The 21,319-nt window shown below is 40.2% G+C and overlaps 1 protein-coding gene across 8 annotated transcripts in view; it reads right to left on the bottom strand.

Moving 5' to 3' along the window:
* Window positions 1–21,319, bottom strand: part of OTUD4 (OTU deubiquitinase 4) — a 40,890-nt gene that overhangs the window by 6,859 nt on the left and 12,712 nt on the right. For all 8 annotated transcript variants that reach the window (XM_081544192.1, XM_081544194.1, XM_081544195.1 and 5 more), the window contains 15 exons: window positions 20,711–20,783; window positions 19,581–19,662; window positions 17,586–17,718; window positions 15,503–15,560; window positions 15,140–15,257; window positions 14,981–15,045; window positions 12,042–12,136; window positions 10,898–10,998; window positions 10,611–10,797; window positions 5,611–5,773; window positions 3,560–3,683; window positions 3,205–3,260; window positions 2,424–2,504; window positions 1,414–1,552; window positions 597–857 (listed from right to left, as the gene is read on the bottom strand). In XM_081544192.1, coding sequence (XP_081400318.1) covers window positions 597–857; window positions 1,414–1,552; window positions 2,424–2,504; window positions 3,205–3,260; window positions 3,560–3,683; window positions 5,611–5,773; window positions 10,611–10,797; window positions 10,898–10,998; window positions 12,042–12,136; window positions 14,981–15,045; window positions 15,140–15,257; window positions 15,503–15,560; window positions 17,586–17,718; window positions 19,581–19,662; window positions 20,711–20,783 — 1,736 coding nt within the window. The remainder of the gene's footprint in view (window positions 1–596; window positions 858–1,413; window positions 1,553–2,423; window positions 2,505–3,204; window positions 3,261–3,559; window positions 3,684–5,610; window positions 5,774–10,610; window positions 10,798–10,897; window positions 10,999–12,041; window positions 12,137–14,980; window positions 15,046–15,139; window positions 15,258–15,502; window positions 15,561–17,585; window positions 17,719–19,580; window positions 19,663–20,710; window positions 20,784–21,319) is intronic.

Genomic DNA, 21,319 nt, shown 5'->3' on the forward strand with positions numbered 1-21,319 from the left:
TCAAACATCAAACCACTGACTAATAAAATTATCTACAAATATCCAGGTAAAGAGCAGTCACTGCATTACTCTTTCAGTTTTGCAGATAGGAAAGTTCACAAACACAAACTAAAATCTCTTTAGAAAACAGGACAAATTTAAAAGGAATTCCTTTAAAATATATATACATATATGTATATACATGACTGCACACAGTACTACAATGACAGCTATTATGTGTTATACTCATTTCTTCATAATCTTTTCATGGACATGAAAAGAGTAGTTCCAAACACCAAACCACTGATATGAAAAACTCAGTAATGTTTAGTTGTCTAGTGAGTAACACTATTAAGACTTAATTCAAAATGGATTCAGGCTTTTTGCAAACATGACGGGGGATGCTGCAGTTACTAAACGTATAAAAACATATCCCATCATAGAGAAGCTGAAACAAGAGTGAGTGACTGACAGACAGCTGCACCTCTGCTGTCCTCCCCAAGCAAGTCCTGCAGCTTACTCAGCAACCTGACCTCTGCCCTCTACTTACTATTGTCACTGAACTCACAGCAGTACTTGATAAATAAAATTAACCTGAACTTGGAGGAGAAGCTCACCTTTAGGCAGGTCCTCCCCTGTGTGACACAGTGAGTAAGGTGGTGCAATGGCTCGATCTCCCTTTTCGTTACAAGGAAACCCAGGATACAGTGGGTCCTGGTAAAGGCTCAATGTCTGAGGCAAAGGCATCAAAGGCTGGTTCACGGCCTGTATTGACACAGGAACTGGAGAGGGTGTCAAATGAGCTTGGGACACAGCAGAATCAGGTCCTGTAGTCAGAGTCTGTGTCACTGACAAAACAGGAATTTGGGCAGGGACACCTACAAAAGAAAGGGAAGGGAATCAAAAGCTACAAAGAGGTAAAGATAATTCTCCTCCACAAATAAAAGTTAATGTTAGGTTAAAAGGTAAGGAATGCTATATCATTACACAGCTGGGAAAACAGCGTGCGCTTAAGCAATCTAAAGAAGTACTTATGTCAACCAAGCACCCTCCTGGCCATGCAGGAGGAAGCGAGGCCAAAAAACAGGCTCTGAGCCAGCGTCTTCTAACAGCAGCTCTTACAGACACATGTAAGACACAGAGCCTGGGTCTCGTGGGGCCGTAAAGAGCTGAGGGGGCTGGAGGGGAGTGAAAACTGCACTGCCAGTGTGGAGCAACCAGAGCTCACACGTCTTGCTCCCGAGACTGTGAGGGCAGATCTCAGCACATGAACCTGGCCCTCCACCACGGGAAGCAGAGCAGTACGGAGGATCTCAGAAAGCTGAGGCTCCATGCACCTGATCCTGCTCTGAGGTCAAGCTCACACTCAAGAATGTCAAGACTTGGAGGACTTTTGCTGGTTGGTTCAATGAACTTTTAAAAATTTTATCTAACCTGTTGGTCCAAACGTTGTAGGTTCGTTCGGCCAGGCGGGCACAGTGGCTGGTAAGGAAGGCACCGCAGGAGTTAGATGTACCTCTGGAGAAACTAGAAGGGGAGCTGGATTTGACAGAGACACATGTTCTGCTGGCTTCTTCAAGAAGAAGGGGTGCAAAAAGACAAGAGTTAATTGTGCTTAACACTAATTCAACCACCGAATGCATCATGAGTTGCCTGCCTTTTACACAACTGCAGTTTCTACATAAACGGTCTTTCTTCTGGTCTTCAAAATGAAAGAAAAAACATAGGAGCTAAAAATTCCATACTAACAAATTTGATCCAGTGATTGCCCACCAAAAGTCACAGAAGTCACCAGTGGTATTAGAAACAAACTATAAAGCAACTTGAACCAAATGCTTTAAGGCAATGAAGCAAAGTCATTGAAACCACCCTGAAATTCATGAGTCTAAACAGCTCCTCACACAAAGAGCTAACATAAAATCATACGCTTTCTACCTGACACGAAGGATGTTAACTGAAATACAAAGGTTAAGAACTTTCTCTACTCTTGTATTAGACCAAGAACCAAAACAATCTGCTAGAACTCAGGTTCTTTCATCATTAAATCTGTAAGCTGGCAGTACTGCCCTTTAGACATATGTCCTTTCTAATCTCTTCAATCATTACATTCCTTCCCTCCTATGAAATAATTGGTAAGCATGCAGAGCTGTCTCTTTAAGTTCTGAAAGAAAACAAATTTCCCTTCAAAAATCTTATTTTCAAGCCAACTCACCACAAAGGCAACATAAAGTACCAGATAAAAACTTATTCAAATTCAATTCAGAAGAATGGTTTCTATGTCCAGAAAACATTCCATTGAGACCATTCCAGACTAACCAAGAACAGAATCAGAGAAAAATCATAATTGCATTCCAAATTAAGATCTATTAATAGAATAAATTCTCCCATTTCCTATTATTTTGTTTTTAAATAGCGTTCAATGTCAAACGCAACAATGTACTTACTTGCTCTGTAGGAGGTGGGCACTCTAATTTCTTTGATTTTGATGGTGATGAAATTCTTGCACACTTATCATTGCTAATATTCTTTGGAAGCAAAAAAAGGGGGGCAGGTGTCACTTTCTATTTCAAAGACCCACATTCTGGGATAACCATGCTACCTTTATAGCTCACCTATCTGCACCTGGCTGAATTCTCTAACAACAGAGTATTTTTTTCAATTGTATCTGGTCTTCAACAGGTAGGTAATTTTGCCTGCATGTCTTTATCATATCAAACTATAGGGCAGTTTCTCCTGGGGGCATGGTGCCAAAACAGCATTTTGCCCTTAGAAATCTCAATCTATAATACTATGGAGTAATGGAAAGTAAATGTCATCATAATGTACCCTAGAAGAAATGGTTATAATTTGTGAGTGCATCAATTTTCCTCAACCACTGTAACTTTCTCAGAATTTTTTTCTGCTTTTTTACTTCCATAACACTTCATTACAGCTTCCCTGATGGCTCAGTAGTAGAGACTCTGCTTGTCGATGCGGGTTCGACCCCTGGGTTGGGAAGATCCCCCAGAGAAGGAAATGGCAACCCACTCCAGTATTCTTGCCTGGGAAATCCCATGGATGCAAGAGCCTGGTGGGCTACAGTCCACTGGGTCGCAAAAGAGCTGGATACAACTTAGTGACTAAACACCACTTGTTATAAAATGATAAAATCATCTCCATCTTTTTCTACACTACCACAGTGTTAAGGAAAAAGAAAAAGACATGATTAATATGTAAAACATTTACCTCCAATGTGCCTGGCTCAGGTTTTTTATCCAAGGGAATATGTCCATGGACAGAGTCTATAACAGATCAAGATAAAAAAGACAGCATCAGCCACTAGAGTCAGGTGTGAAGACAGAACAACAAAACATGAAGACAGAGAGCTGGAAGTACCACGTTAACCATGTTCAGTCAGTGAGTAACAGTTTTCACAATTATACACCACGCTTTATTTAGCTTGGGTCAATGCTTCTCTGCAGCAGTGAGATGTGACAGTACATTGCTCAATCATTAAAAAGTAAGAGTTCTTTTCCCATAGCCTGACTTTAGGCCAGAAACAGATCTCTAGCATCTGCTTTCAAATGATGAAATAACATACCTTTATCTTTCCGTTCTTCGGTGTCCATTCTCCGCCTGCTTCCTTTTCGATCGCTTCCATGTGATGATTTTCTCTGGACGCCCGGGTTGCTACTCTGAGAAGCTGACTGGCTGACTGATGAACTCTTAAACAAAACCCAACACTTTGTGTTAAAAGATTTACTCACAAGTGTATGAAGAGAAGTCTTTTCATTAATCTTACTGTTCACACATCTGACTAAAAATCTCAAAATTCATCACCTTGTATCTGTAAACGTCCCAGCCTACAAAAAAAATACAACTGAGAGTTCATACTACTGGCTTATTAATAAGCCAAAGGATGAGGCAATCAGATGCTTGGCCTAGTAGTTAAGACTTCTTCATATGCCCACATTTCAAGAAGCCACTGTGATCGAACCTGTACTATGCAACTTACATTTCCATTCTTTGCACAAAGAATAGCACCCTTCGTACCAACCTTCAAAAGCAGCCACTGCAGAGCCACAGTCCTTTGGGGAAGTGTGAGGGGGCGACCCCAAGGGCAAGGGGCAGATACAGTCACTAGGACTCTTCACACTAAAATACCACTGACTGTCAGCAAAGCCCCAAGCCCTGCATGAGCTCCAGCTTCAAAGTGGTGAAGCACAGGGACTGGAGTAAGTCTGGCTTTTCAGCTCAATTACCACTGAAGGCCTCTACTCTCCCAGGATCTGTGAGGAAATGCTACACACAGCTGAGAAGCGATCTCAGCCCTCAGTGGCAGGCGTTTTCTAGAAGACAAACCTGAGTCACCATCAAGTCCAAGACAGGATCAAAACCCTGTTTAAACACAGTGAGTATGAAGACTTCATTTTAACAATCAAAACATTTCACAATCTATTCCCACATTATAGTAGTAGTTTCTCACTATTCACTAACTGAAAAAAAAGACAAAAAGCTGTGAGTAGAAGCTTAAAAGATTGGTAGTTTTTTATTATCTAAATATTACAGAAAAATAACATATCACAGAGGTAACTACATTCAGAATAGAGACCATGCCTAATTCACATATGAATTTGGGCACGTCTCCCAACAATTCCTAAACTCCAATCCCTGTGCCAGCCTGAACTATACTACTTCAGGCGAGCTGTTCTCAGCTCAGCCTCTCCACCTCTTAAGAATTCCATAGAGGCCAGAAAGCTGAATGTGTGGAGCTTTAATGTTTTATGTTGATATAAGTATACATACCAATATATAATATACATACACACAGACATATATATATTATAAGGTAGCTTCTATGACATTCCATTTTGTTTGCTTATTCCACCGTTAAGGTGTTCCAACCACAGCTCATTTGCATCACAGGTGCTCACAGCTGCATCACAAGTCATTTAGTGCCACTCACACTATGTCACACCACAGGCTCAGGGAGCCCTATGCCCCCACACTCAAGCAGCTACCCTTCCCGTGTGCCACTGACCCCCTCACACAGCATTTACTGTTTCCCCTTCGGACTCCCTCAAAAGAATTAAGAAGTTAAAGGCAGAGAACATTTGTCTCTTGTCTCATCAAGAAGCACCCATCACAGCTCAGCGTCTGACAGAGGGAGCAAGGGCAAAGCCACAGGGCTGTACCCACCACCACCTCTAGCAACGGCCGCTCTGAACCACAGCTCTCACTTGTACATACTAGGATTTTCTTAATAGCTCCTGGGTATGTTTAATGAGGAACACTGAAAAGAATGTCCCAATTTTACAGGAGTATCCTGTTAACTAAATCGTACACCTCCACTGCTTAGGGTAAGTCACTGGCTTTGGCTAGCAAAAACAAACAAGCTTCAGTTCAAAACAAAATACTCAACTTGAAGTTAGATAAACAATCAACTCGCCTCAACTCTGCCACCAACTAGAAATATCTTTAGACCTCATTTGCCTCATGAAGATGAAACGGAGGGGGAGCTGCGTAATCGCCAAGGTAACCTTCAGTGTAAAAATGATTCGTCTACCATTAGAAACTATGGTTGAGTACAAAAACCGTGTTAAGGAGAGACTTCTGAAGGGTAACTTTTCCAGTTCCTTTTTGTATACGTACAGAAAGGGCTGGGAAAGCCTGCTCATCTCTGTTTTGAATCTCATAGAGTAAACGAGACTCTTCTATAGCTTGCTTCTCTTTGTGCTCTTCTGGAAAGAGGCCGAAATAGTTAGGTTCTCGAGTCGTGGCATCAAAATCCTCAGCTCTCTCACGATCAGGTTTTCTGTCAAATAAGACATTCTTGGATGAAAAAAAGACAATGTATTGCGTACCTAAAATAATCTAAAATAACATTTGCAGCAATACAAATATTTGCTATCTTAGCTACAGTGTGACATGACAGAACTTTTAACTGTCCGATTAATAAATGTTTAGCAAGAGGAAGCACCTGAATTATTAGGATTTCAGAGTCAAGACGACAAACTTACAATGCAGGAAAAGAAAAATGTAACTCACTTCCAAATGATACACATTATCACTGAGATTTTTTCTTCTCATTGGAGCATAAATATAAGCATTGTATCTTCTCTTTACGCCATATTCCAATATTTTCATAAGATTTCTCTTTCAAAGGAAAGGGAAAGTTAGGCCTCAAAAGCTTTCTAATTTTCTATTCTAAGTAAAGGACAGTGTTAAAAGAAACAGCAGGACCACGTTCCTGCTTTTTAATGACACTATCAAGGGAAGATGAAAGCTGGGGGGAAAAAATGCACGAGGTGAGATACTAACTGTACCGCTGTCATTTCAACATAATTTTGGTCAAAGGAGGAGACAACAAAGTTCATAAATAGGGTCGAGTAGCCCATAATGTAACCCTAACATTCTATGTAACCCTTACAGGCAATATGAATGCTATGTCTTCCATGTCTAACAGTTTCACAACAGTGGGAAAGGACAATCCAAAGCCTACAAGAGAAATATGTGAAGAGATAGCATCTCCCTAAAAAGCGCCGGAAGGACACAACTGATATCATCGGATTCTTTTCCCTCTGAAAGAAAGAATGGCCATTTCATGTTCTCAGTCCCACTTAAAACCACATCCTAACTCCAACGGGGCAGATGTCAACCCCAGAGTCTTAGGGGGAAAAAACAGGGGAGCGAGTTTGGACTCTCCATCTGAGACCGGTCCTTCTCAAACCCCTGTGGCGAAAGACTCTGAAGCTGGCTCAGCAATGGCCAAGAGTCTCTGCACAATCAACACTTCCTAACCACTGTGCGCGCCGCCTCACCCAAAGGCGCCAGCCTGCCCCGCCTGCCGGCCACAGAGCACCAAGCCCTCCCTGTCTGGGCCGAGCTGGAGGGGAATGTCCAGCCCGGGACGTCGATCACTCTCAGCACCTGTGTACTGAAAGCACACAAGGCAATCCCGCTGGTTTTCCTTATACTCTGTTTTTTTCTCAAAAGGAAGAGATAATATCAATGAGAAAGAAATTTTAAAAGAGTGAGAGGTCACAAGGTCTCATGCCCAACATCACTGATCTTTTATTCTGTAATGAGGATTCCAAATTAATGTGTTAAATATTAAAGTCAAGATGAATTCTAATGAACATTAAATCGAGTACTTAGCTATAAAATTCTAAATTTTGACTATAATTTTTTAAAATCTTACTTTATTCAATCATCTGCAGTCTCTAAATTTAATACATTAGCAAAATTCATTCTCACACCCACATCCTTGAAGGACTGCTCACTGCAAACACAAGTGGGTTCCTAGATCATCAATCACAATGTCAAAAATTCTCCAGAGTTTCATATCTATGCACTATCCACTGCCTTCTGCCATCAAGTGTTTTTATATACCAAGTAACATATGCCTAACACAAACAAGAAAAGGACAACATCTGTATGATCATTCAAATTCCTATCAAACTGGATAAACCACTGGAAAATACACTGGATAGAAATTCAGCTTGTGGTAAACAAAAGTGCATTTAAGTCAGCCATTTGGTGTCTCTGTACTTGGTCCTCTTAGGTAGTCTGCCTGTAGTGATAAGACTTCAGATGCTAGTGGAGTCTGCTCAGTATCCACATGTCAGACTTAAGCCACAACTAGGCAATTAAGGGCATCAGTTCCATCTTTTGGGGGAGGTAACCCACCACAGGCCCCCATCACCCCTGCCCACCATCACTGGATGTGCCAAGAACGCAAGGCCCTGATCACTCTGTAGTCAGGCCATTTCTCAGGGCTGTGTATGTACTGACCACCCTTGAGACATGAGGTAATTCTTTCTTATGATTGATTTTTAATCATCTGTTCTCATTAGAATTTCTGGACAATTAGATTATGAATACATACATACTTTTTACACATGAAAATATCCCTGCCCTTAGGATACACAAGAATCTGTTAACACTGCCTCTGCAGAAAGAGAAGGAGAAGACTCTTAAGAGTCCCTAGGACAGCAAGAAGATCAAACCAGTCAATCCTAAAGGAAAGCAACCCTGAATATTCACTGGAAGGACTGATGCTGAAGCTGAAACTCCAATACTCTGGCCACCTGATGCAAAGAACTGACTCACTGAAAAAGACCCTGATGCTGGGGAAGAGTGAGGGGAGGAGGAGCAGGGGACAACAGAGGATGAGATGGTTGGATGGCATCACCGACTCAATGGACATGAGTTTGAGCAAGCTCTGGGAGGTGGTGAAGGACGGGGAAGCCTGGCGTGCTGTAGTCCACGGGGTCACAAAGAGTTGGACACAACTTAGTGACTGAACAACAACAACTGCAGAAGGAAGCCAGACAATTTGGATTAATGGGGACGGCAAGGAGAATTATCAGAACAAATTTTTGAGTGTTTTGGATTTTGAACGATATCAATTTTCTATCCTAAATAGTTTGTTCAAATAAAAAGAAAAGTGTAATGGATGTGAGGTATTGGTATGAGTTATGAATTGCAACTGTGTCTCCCAAAAATGTATGTTCAAGTCCTGCCCCTTGGGGTCTGTGCATGTGACTTTATAAACAGGGTCTCTGCACGAGTATTCACATCAAAATGAAGTCACTATGGAGCAGGGTAGGCCTGACACCCACTATAACTGGTTCCTTACTACAAGAGAGATACCCAGGGAGAACATGTGATGATGGCGGCAGAGACTTACATCCACAAGCCAAGGATGGCCAAGGACTGTGGACAATACCAAAAGCAGGAGACGCTTGGAAGAGATTCTCCCCTAGAACCTTCCGAGAGGGCAGGGGCCTACCACAGCGTGACTTCAGACTTCCAGCCTCCAGAACTGTAACTCACTTCTGTTGTTTTAAGCCTGTCTGGGGTACCAGGCTACCACAGCCCCAGGAAACTACACAGTATTGGCATCATGTCAGCCTAAGAACCTACACCTCTGTCTTAAAGATGGTACATGAACTATCTTCAATGGCAAAGTGTTAAGGACATTCCCAAGAAAGGGAAATGCCCAAAAGCCAAAAATAAAGAAACTGAAGACCAGAGCTTGGCAAGCACATAAGCCAGTCACACAGCTGCTCAGGTAATTGGGAAGGTTGACCTTGGCTAGGGAAGGTATCAGCCACAAGCACCCATAGGAGACACGGCCAAGGCTGCAGGAAGAGGACGGCCTCCACCTAAGACACACTTTCTCCCTACTCTATAGCTCCATAAGCTACTCGGAGGAAAAGCAGATTAGGGAAAATTAAATCAACAACACAGGAAACCATGACCCGGAAGCTATACTCAGAAGCACATGCCTCTGCACATTCAGTCAGAATGCTGGTAACTCAAGATCACAATAACCTGTTCAGTATTAGACACATGACCGCAAACAGTCATAACCTACCAGAACAAAGCAAGCTGACCGTTTTGGCTGATTTAAGTTCATATATAAAAGAAACTAACCTCACCCCGCAGGGAACTAGGAGTGCAAGCTGGAATTCAGTATTTAACACATTACAGACTACCAGAAAACTATGCAGTGCCAGGAGAAGATCTGTCTAGGATAAGATCTAAATCACTGGAAAAAGTTATTCAAAAATAAAGATGTCTTATTTCTAATCCAATCCTGAGAATATAAAGAAGTACTATGTTGTTAAAAAAAAAAAAATTAATATGTTCAGTATTATTAACTAGATTTTGTTCAAATTTCACAAAATTTTATGTTAGTGTCCATTATTTGTCTTCATACTTTATTCAAGATTCCACATTGTATTTAGCTGCACTGAGCAGCTTCAGCTTCAGGCAACAAATTCTGATAAATTCTGTTCTTTTTCTGCTACAAATATTTTCTAATTTTCCTGCTTTTAGCTTCTTAGATACACCCATCATTTGAAAGTGGACATTCAGTTTCCAAATACATGGGGCTTTAAAAGTATCACTGAAATTAATTTCTCATTTTGATATTAATTTTTCATTTAAATGCTTTCTTCTCTGCAATCACCTTCTGTGTTTTTCAGTCTTTTAACTTTACTGAGGCTTTCAATGGCTAAGTCAAAGATCTCTCTTAGTAAATGTCACACTGCACTTGAAAGTATGTGTTGTTCAGTCGGTAAGTCGTGTCCGACTTTGCAACCCCATGAACTGCAGCACACCAGGCTTCCCTGTTCTTCACTGTCTCCCAGAGCTTGCTCAAATTCACGTCCACTGTGTCAATGATGCCATCCAACCATCTCATTCTCTGAAAATATGTGGGTTATTTTCAAACATCTTTTGATATTGATTTCCAATAGAATTCCACCGTGATAAGAGAACAGACTCTGTATGATTTCAATACCTTTAGACCATGAAATTTCTGCACCTCACTGTATGTCCCTAGATATGTTCCAGTGTCTCCTGGTTTAGAATCTATGGTAACTCGAATACAATTTGTATCCTGCTGTTGTGTGAAAAATAAAAAAATCAAAATGTCTTAAACGACAAAATTACTTTGATTTGTGTGATGAGAGAGTAATGAAGAACTGAAATCCTCACATTATTTTATCAACAATACTCTTAAGGTTGTCTATAGACAAGTACATGAACAAAAAATTGTAACTTTCTAAACGCATGTAACACAGCAAATAAGAAATGCTGGCTCACTTAACTTCCAGCTCTCTTGCATTCAGGAAGGTTACCTTATGATCTGTGAGGGTGTTCTGCTAAGATTTTTGTGCTCGTTCGAGGTTTTCTGAGACTGTGACGCAGCAGAATGGCTGGAGAATGCATGCTGTCTCACTCCCGAAGGGTGCTGGAGGCGAGGAGGTAGAGCTGACGGGGCTTTTATTGGCTTGCTTGAGTTCTTTGGCCCTCTGTAATCCATGTCTATGACACAAAGCCAGAAATACTTTGTAACTCTCCTCCTACTGTCAACTCCAAGTACCATTCCCTCCCCCAAAGGAAGACTAACTTGATGAGCTCCTACCAGAATGGAAATTCTGTCCCGAAGGAGGTTTTTTCATCTTCTTCCCTGACACTGTGTTCCAGCTTTCTGAGGGAGGCGGTTTGAGGTTCTTCGGTGAGTATCTTTAAGAAGAAGAAAAAGACTTGAAGTGACCCAAAGTACTCTACTGAGACTGTGCACTTAAGTATTCCACATAAATCTTTTATGTTCAATTTACCTAAGAATTTCCAGTTTTAGTTCTTATAGTAAAAACATACTATAAAGTACAAAGCATTCAGCAATCCACATGTAATTATAATCAAATGACAAAGGTCAAAAACATATTTTCTAACCTAAAAGAACAGAAGATTGAGAGGTCTTAATCACAATCTAAGCGAAAGATTAGATAAGGAAGGCAAGAAAACCATTCTGTGAGGTGTGATGACAGTACTGTAGCTAAGGACGGGGAATGGAGAAGCCTTGACTGTGTTAGAGACGCACACGGACACACAAGCACCTATGAGAAATGGTGTGACGTCTGGAATTTACTTTCAAATATTCCAATTCTGCTCCTTTCTTCTGCTTTAAGGGGTTAGGGAGAAGAGATCAGACGGCCAAGCCTGCTGTTAGCTACGAAACTAGGGTGACAGTTGTCTTGGGGCTCACTTGACTACCCTCCTCAGCTGTGCATGTCTGAAACTCTCCAGGGTCAAGTCCAGGTACAGCTTACTACCTTTCCCTCAAATAAAGGCTGCAACAGCTGGAACAAAAGTTGCTCTAAAGTAACACTGTATCATAGCAAGTATTTCACTCCACCAGATAATCATTTACTGAAAACTACCTGCAAGACAGCAATGAATGAAATCAGAGATGAATACAACCCCTGTCCTCCAAAGCTTCAGTTACAATAGAGTTAATTTTCCAAACTGCCTTAGTGAAGAATGGCATATTTTAAACAGTAAGCAATGAAATAAGTATCTTTTATTTAAAATACCTGAACACATAAACACTAAATTTGAACTCAAACTATTTTTGTAAGAGATCTAAACAAGTATATTTCTGTATACACCCACAACACATTTAACTGAATTTGTAAATACACAGGGACATTTAGAAATGCTCATGATTACATCAGGCTAAGTGGAAGAGAGAGTGAATTAACACCTTAGCTGCAAACAGTACGTACTTCTTTCCAAGTTCTTCGACCAAAACTGGCCCATTCTCAGAGTGAACCCCTTGAAAGTCTGCATTAGAAAATTTTCCATTGTGATCCAACCTAACCTGTTGGAACAAATTTGCAAAGAAAAATCAGTCACCTGATGCTTTAGCATCAATGATTCGTTTTTAAACCGCCATTTCACTTTCAACTAAAGCGTAAAGAAGCCTACGTAGTTAAAGACAAAACTAAGTTCAAAAGAGTGCACCGTAATGCCTCTGGCCTCCCAGACCTGTGCATCTCCTTCCAAAATACTTTCCTTTGCTTACTTTTCCATGCTTTTTCCAAACTGTCAAGGTTCTGAAGGCAGGGCTGTGGCACCATACACAAACTAGGATTCCAGGTCCCACTTTTCTACTCAGCAGCAATATGACCTCGGGCAAGTAACTTATCTCGAGCTTCACAGTGCTCATATGCAAGATGGGGCTAATTATAGTCTCTACATCACAGGCACCATGGAGGTGCAGTGAGGCACACATGATACAGATAAAGGACACCAGCCTGCACACAGCAACCACTCAACAAAGGCGAGCACCTGTTATGAAAATTATATTATCTTCTCACTTTTCCAATATTTAAAACATTGTAATATGTAAATGTGACCTTTTTGCTCCCTAAAAATAGACGCATCGTCTCTTCTCTAACATACAGATGGTTATTACACAACAGCGCATCACGCCAGCAGAGTCGGCCTTTTGCTTTCCTTCTGCCAGAGGGCGCCCCCGACCCTGCACCGGCAGCTGGATGGACACAGCCCTGCTCAAAGCCATCTCCTCCAGGTATCAGTGTCACTAGACCTCAGCACCCACAGGGGCCTGGGTCCAGAACTCGAGAACACCAGAGCTCCTGGCTGTGTACTAAAACAGCACAGTACAGGCACCCTCCCTGGCCAGAGGCGGAAGGACAGCAGCCGCCCACTCCAAGTCCTCAAGCTGAGATTTCATTCTTTGGTCACAGCAGGGTACTGCTTCCCTCTCCTCAAGAGTTTAACAATAAAAAAGGGTTTCTGAAGCTAATTTTTATTTAAAATTGAAACTACATTTACATGCTTACTTGAGTAAATAAAGTCATCTTTGAGTCAGAGACCCTGGTGGCTCCGACGGTAAAGAGTCCACCTGCCAATGCAGGAGATGTGGGTTTGATCCCTGGGTCGGAAAGATCCCCTGGAGGAGGAAAAGGCAATCGACTCCGGTATTCTTGCCTGGAGAACCCCATGGACAGAGGAGCCTGGCGGGCTATGGTCAGTCTATGGGGTTGCAAAGAGTCAGACACAACTGAACGACTAACACTTTCACTTTCACACTTTCCGTAATAAAATTTTAATTAAATTTTATTCAAGTTAAATAGTCAAGTAGTAGAAAAGGAAAATACTCTAAAATGGAAAAAGTTAAAACAAGTACTTGCTTTACCGTCTGCTTTATCAAGAGCATCTACTTGACAAAAGAAACTGAAACCTCAAATGAAATATGTTCGGTTTAAAATAATGAATAAAACAATTTTAGTGACAGAGTATAAAATAAGTACTTTCTCTTCACCTCTTCTCTTTTGTTCTCTGCCAAGTTCCCCAAATCACTATAGTAAAAGATTCCCAGATTCGGTTCTGTGCTTAGAGCACATCTCTGACAACCCTAAAAGAATCACATCCTCTTCTTCCTCTCCTTTCAAAATACCCTCGAAGCAGAACACTACTGAAAGTTCTTAAGGTAAAGTCTGTCACTGATACCCAGAAACAATCCTGGTCCCCCAGACACTTTACACAAACCACTTTATCATCAAGGAATGACTATTTCCTCCACAAGTCAAGAAGAAATGTCTGTCAATGGCTATTTCAAAATAGTTTTTAAAAGGTAACACTTTTTGATGAGAACCATTCTTGATGACAATTATCTTCCAAATAACAATATTTTTGATGTATAGGGGTTGTTTCTGTTTTAGAAAGAGTAATATTTTTTCATAGAAGTTTCTCCAGTCTTGGCATTAGTAACACTTTAGACCAGATGACTCCTTGCTGTGTGTGTTGGGGGGTGGGGAGGGCGGGAAGAGGGGGTGTCCTGGGCATTCTAGGGTGTCTGGCACCATGCCTGGCCTCTACCCACTAGGTATCAGTAGTACCTTCCCAGCTGTAATGACCAAAAATGTCTGCAGACATTTCCCCTTTAACAGTCAGCTGCAGTAAGCCCAGAGCAGCAGCTTATTCAAAGTAAAAGGCAAAACTTCTCTAACTATTCACTTTCTTTTTTCAATCCAACAAAGAACTACGTGTTATATCAAAATTTTCCAGGATGACTTTCATAAACCAAACTGACCTGTAGTGTCAAGTCTGAATCAATTTCAGTACATTATCTGCCAGCTATAATGAAAATATCTAAAATTCTAAAATGTTACTGTTACGGCTGTGAAGTACGCTGCTAACTTGCTTCAGTTGTGTCAGACTCTTTGCAATTCCATGGACTGTGGCCTGCCAGGCTCCTCTGCCCATGGGATTCTCCAGGCAAGAACACTGGAGTGGGTTGCCAAGCCCTCCTCCAGGAGATCTTCCCGACCCAAGGATCGAACCCACGTCTCTTACGTCTCCTGCACTGGCAGGCGGGCTCTACCACCAGCGCCACCTGGGAAGCCCAGCTATAATGAAAATATCTAAAATTCTAAAAGGTTACTGCTACATCTTTGAAGCAAGTACTATCAAAGACTGAACTCCTTTAAAGATCATGTGGAGGGTCGCACAGTTTTAGATATACATGATTTTGGTAATGTATTCAAAAGTTAAATATTTTTAACTATTAAAATGTATACATGATAAAATATATTCTGAAATTAACAACACATCCAAAATTGAGCTGTTTTTTAGTTCCTATTAGAATAAATAAGATTTCAAGTAAAATCTTTTCTTCCTCTACATAATCACTTACCTGGCATTTATCTCCAACTTCATACTGTAAGCCAGCAGCAATGGAATAATCATGTTTTTGTTGAGCTGTAAAGAATATCAGCATAATAGCAAGTTGATGCAATCATTTTCAAGGGCCTCAAAGCAAATTTTTGGAAAATACAGATTTTTTTAAACTCACCTTGTTTAGACTTTAGCCAAATTTCATATTCCACATTTCTATAGACTGCTGGACTGAGTGACTTAAGAACCTTTCTAGACAAAGGAAGGCTAGGAGAGTTTCCATTGCTTTTCGGGTGCTAAGTAAACAAAGTCAAGAAGCCCAATCAACATAGAAATGCTTTAAATATGTGTTTCAGATATGTATAAGAGAAAAAATCAAAAGAAGAAAGCTTTAAAAATTAGGAAGTCACCAAAAAAATGTCTTACGAGATGATCCTGACTCTATTGAAAATGTACCAGAAAAGAGAAAAATAATAAGGCTATAAACTCGTATGCTTTCTTATATTGAAGAGAATAGTTAAAAACCATTAAATAAAAATACCTGATCACTTGACAAAGATTTAAATCCATTCACATCATTAATAGTGGTAGGTTTACTCCTACAAAGGAAGAAATACAGATATCATGAGGAGTACAAACATGTTCGTACACAATTCACTTACTCTAACCTCACAGAAAAATCTCAAGAGTTATAGTGCACAAAGTCAAAACTATATTCCAAGGAGCTGAAACAAACTGAAGTGTGCGTAAGTATATGTAAACACACACCCAATGTACATGTGTGTATATGTATATGCATATAAGTCTATTACCTCGTTACCATGCCAGGCCTATCTATCTTGCCATGATTACCGAGCATTCTCCCATAAATGAAGCTCTGTCTTCCCTAAGCCAGACATGACACTAGTAAAGGAAACCTTAATAATGCAACAAAAAATTAATCAGAAAGGCTTCCATGTTCCCAGGGCCACAGTAATGCAGTATAAAAAGGAAAACTGATCATGACAATGTGCACACCATCCCTGGTAAACTTCTACAAGTTTACTAGCCTCTACTCCACACTTCACCTGCTTCACCTGCCAGCTGCTATCCCAGACCCAGTTGTGCTAAAGCCACCAGCAGCACCAACCACAGGGCATGTGCTCAAGTCTCCCCACGTCAACTCATGGTGATTAAGTTAAACAAGCGAGTCATTCATTCTCCCTCCTTACTTCCCGTATGTTCAGTAACATGCCTTAATCCTACTGGACACCTGGAGAAAACCATGCAGCACAATTTCCATCTGTGCAAAGTCACTTAATCAATTCTAGGATTAATTTACAATGGTAGACCCAGATTTTAATCTGACTCATTTCTTTCTTATGTAGAAATAGTAGTCAATCAAACTTTCAATGAGGATCAACCATTTAATTCAAGAAATGCCTGGAATTACAGATACAAGGAGATATATTTTATAAGTCTTTAATAAAGAATTAGATATCCTGAGGCTTAATTTCATCTTCCTCTAGTTTCACAGTACATAACAGCATAGGATACTTTCATACTCTCATACAAAATGAATAATATACTTTTAGCTTCACTGAGGATGAAATCGGTTGGTTCTTAGAACATACAAAGTACATTTCTTAATATCATTGATAAAAACTCATACACATTGGACACTGTACCTACGAACTGGGCTGTGCATTGTACGTGTACATCTCATTTAATTCTTATAAATTATCTACTTTAAAGAAATATTGACATATCCTCATTTATATCTATGGGATTGAGGTTTTAGGCAACTTAACCTAAGTTCAGTTAGTTGGCAGGAACCCAGGAATGAAACCAGGTCAGAATGTCCACAGCCCAAGCTCTTAGCCACTACCTTGTATGTCTTAAGTGGAAAAGAAAAATAAGTTTCAGACTCTAAGTTAAAAGGTGCTTATTCACACCATAAACAAACTATAACATTATTATCCAGGGCTGTTCACATACACTTATATTCCAACTTGGGATTTGTATTATATAAAAAGAAACAGAGGCATTATCTAAGAAAGGAAACAATAAAAGGAGGTCAAGGAAATCAAAACGGCCATTTTTCATCACCAGTTATGTAAGCAATTGACAGCCTAACCTGAAAACTTTAGAATATACGCACATATGAAATGAACGTCGCTCTGTTGTGTCCAGCTCTTTGTGACCATGGAATTCTCCAGGCCAGAATACTGGAGTGGGTAGCCTTTCCCTTCTCCAGGGGATCTTCCCGACCCAGGGATCAAACCCAGGTCTCCCACCCAGGTAGATTCTTTACCAACTGAGCTATGACGGAAGTACCCCCCCCACACACAGGTAGAACCAAATCTATTTCAGAGATATATGCATCATGATTACACAGAAATAGATGCTTAGCAAAAACAAACAAAAATAAACAAACAAAAAATCAAATTCCAAAAGAAACAGTCCCATAATAATAGAAATGAGGTAACAGTAGTGGCAGGAAAAAAGAAACTTCTACTGCAGATTGCTGTACTTTAGAAATACCATAATACCTCACTAAGTGAGGCAACTCCATACAAAAACGTTTACTGAACTGATTCCTTGTATGGCACTACAATGGTACTTTAGGACAAAGTCACTCTTACTTGCAACTGTCATCTTCTGAATCTGATATTTCACTGTTGTCTTCATCCGCTACTTCAGAGCTATCTAGGCCCATCAAGATTTTACTGACGTCAGTTTTAAATACCTTCTCGTACAGCAATTCATAAAGCAGAGCTGCAGTTAACAAGAAAGAGATGTTACACAGCATTAATTTTATGTTCTAACATAAAACTGAGACGCCCAGGCTCCTACAACCCTAACTAAATACCTTTTAACACCTCACGATCAATAACACAATTTAATCAGAAAATTACCTAGAGAGCAACTAGACTTCTGTCTTTGCAGTTAGTTAGTTCAAAATTATCACTGCCTGTTGTCTGGATGATACTGAGGTAGATACAAGATGGTGAGAAAGAGGGTCTCTTGGGGACTCGGTTGAGGGGTAGACACCACTGTGATGAATTCTTAGTGCACTTGTTTTGGTAAGGCTTACTGTAATTAAACCAAATGCGAGTCCTGAACTCCAGGCAGAGATTGTGAGCATCTGGTAATACATCTCTCTGTTTTCTGGAGTGTGGGTTTGTTTTTGTTTTTGTTTTCCTCTTTTTGGAAAGCAGAAACGTTGTCTCAATATGCTTCCATGGTTGCTGAGAATACATTTTACAATGGTTTCTTTTTAGTCCATTATGAAAAGGTATCTTCTTTCTAGCACATTTGGTGTTCCTTAAGTCTTCCACCCAAGCCTCTTCAGGTTGGGTAGGTGGTGTGACCTCTCTAGTTCTCAGTCTCTTCCTGTGTGCAGCTGGGGTAAGAGCACTTCACTGCGCTAGGATTAAATATGACAACAGTGCAGAGGCTTCGCACAGTGTGTGCGACCACAGTCAGTCACTGCTCACTGCGCATGTTCAATTTTCTCGGCCTTGGCCCACAGCTGTGATACCTTTTTGTATTACTGTTAGCTTTAAATATGTCAATACATTAAATACAAGTAACGTAAAATTTTAAATTGAGATGTGAAGTTTGGCTGTCTGTATCCTGGGCTATGTTCTCTGCCTCTCCCAGTCAATCAAAAGCTGGACATTCCAGCTTTGAAAAGGTAAGCATCACGTGCTGTCTGTCCCGGTCCCCCTTAGCTAAAGAACAGGGGGGAAAAGCTGTCATATGCCTAGCACAGTGCTTCGTATGAGTCATGTACATGCACTTTGTCAGAACAGATGATAAAGGAGATAAAGAAGGGAGGAAGGCCCTGCCACAGCAGTAATTCTTAACTGGGAGAGGTGGAGAGGTTTTACCCTCCCAGGAAACACCTGGCAAAGTCTGGAGACATCTGTGGTTGTCACATGGGGGAGAGAGCTCTACTGGCATGTCAGAAGGTCACTTAGTTGTGTCCAACTCTGGCGACTTCACGGGCTCCCCTCCCATGGAATTCTCAAGGCAAGAATACTGGAGTGTGTTGCCATTCCCTTCTCTAGGGGACCTTCCTGATCCAGGGACCAAACTCAGGTCTCCGGCATTGCAGGCAGATTCTTTACCATTTGAGCCACGAGGGAAGCCCCACTATTGCCTTATATAATAGATGCTAAACATTCTACAATGCCCACAACAACCCCCAAAACAAAGAATTATGTGCCCTAAATATGAATAGTGCCAAGGTCAAGAAACCCTGGTCAAGTGACAAATACAACCAAATACTGATTTCCTGAATCATTGAGATTTTCAAGCTATGCACTAAAAGCTTTAAAAACACACAAATCAAAAAAATAAAAAATAAAAAAAAATAAAAACATACAAATCTTGATGAATGATATTAATTACCACAGGAAAATATAACTTAGTATTTACAAGCCAAACTCTAATCTACTAGCGCCTTTTTCCTATTGAAACAAGTTTTTATTCGAGCGTTTAGATTTTTGGTAACCTAAAGTTCTCGGAAATACATTTTTACACAACAGAACAGTGTATCTTCCCAGAGTTGTTTGCCTAAGACCGTGAAGCCTCGGAAGAGAACCTCCGCAGCAGCCCAGGGCGATACTCACACTGGCACAGGGCCGAGCTCTCCTTGTACTTGATGGGGTAGACAATGTCATAATGATTGCCGTTTGAGAAACACAGCAACACCTGAAAGGGGAAACACAATACACTCAGCCCTTCACACACAACACCAACACAGCTCCTTATATCTCTAATACCTCAGTTACTAGTAAATCAATTTCCAGGCAGACTGTTTTAGAAGTAACCTAAAGCTGTAATGTGGTCATGGTACATCCACATGTTGAAATGTTACAAAGCCAATGAGTCAGAAATTCCTAATGACTTGGGGAAATGCTGACTGGATCACGAAAATCACACACAATCTGTAAGAACAAATGATGTCAACTATTGAAAGAGAAGGGTTAGAAGACTATAAGAAAATATTCTAAAACTTTAATAATGCTTACCTCTAAGGAGCAGAATCAAAAGTACATTTTTTTCTGCTTTACAGCTTTATGTACCTTCTAAATAATCGATCACTTATGCAAAGAGCAACACACACTGACTTTGCTTAGACTACGTCATATTCCAAAAACTACACTGTAAAGGCCAGATCCAGAGCCAGGCGCCTCGGACACCCACAAGTCCTTACAAAGGCGTATTTACCTCGGTTCCCTTCCCCCTGCCACCATAAACGTGGCGACGAGACACTGCAACTTGGCCTGGATAACCCAATGCAGATCATGAAAACAAAATTCTCTAGTAATGAATCATGGTGTTTTTTTCCCCCCTTTCTAGGCTGTACATCATTTTTCAGTTGTTTCTGCTTTGTGACTAGATAACACCTTAGCCAGTAAACTACCTCTGATATGGGAAATATATCACAGTTAAGTGTTTCTGGATGCAACAGTAGAACCTATTTTCACAAGTTATTTTTCTATGTAATGTATATATTGATGTAAAACAGTAATAGTCTAGTTGATCACATACACTGGCATCTCAATTATTTTTCTCTAATAAAACGTCACGATAGAGTTCAACATTTGTGTAGAAAAACAAATACAAAATAATAAAACTTGTGAATGATTAATAAGAACTTAAAAAAACTCAAAAAGTCACTGAAAAATTATAGCTCAGGTTCCTTTACTTGGTTCCTTTACATAAATCCTTTAGAAAAACTTAGAACAATTCTTACCTTTTCAGGAAAATTATTTTCAGTTACTTGTGAAGGAGAAACATTTGGTTTCTGGTAAATTATAAAATCTTTCCTGAAAATAACATTTAGAAATTATTTCTGATGAAATACACTTCACAAATTGAGATTTAATCATTCGTTCATTCATTCACTCAAGAGTCAAGTACACCAGGCAACATGCTAGGCGCTGGAGAAGGAGCAGTAAGCAAAAGGCAGGAACGGAGAATTAAGCTGGAACATACTTATGTAAAAAGGATCCTTTTAAAATAGTAAAATCTTAAATAAAATTTTATACATAACTTCAGATATAATTCTAAAAGTAGACTCAAAACCTCAGAAATCATGGAGATGAAATTTATAAAGACATTTTGAAAAGAAAAACTAAAGCATTCATCTGATCTGCTAACAGACAAAAAGTTGTAAAATTGATAATATGGTGCTTTGCCTTTGTTCTAGTAGCCATTCAAAGCTACCAGCCTTGAGAAAGTAGGAAATCATTTCTCTAGAAGGTTCCTAAGTGATTCTGCTATTTTAACAACTTTGTTAGAGTGGAACATATTAATTTCCCACTGGCTTTATTTTTGTTTACCTATGTTATTACAGGGCTTA

This window comes from Giraffa tippelskirchi, chromosome 11 (genome assembly GCF_054371585.1).
Source record: "Giraffa tippelskirchi isolate mGirTip1 chromosome 11, T2T-mGirTip1v1.2.pri, whole genome shotgun sequence".
Lineage (NCBI taxonomy): Eukaryota > Metazoa > Chordata > Mammalia > Artiodactyla > Giraffidae > Giraffa > Giraffa tippelskirchi.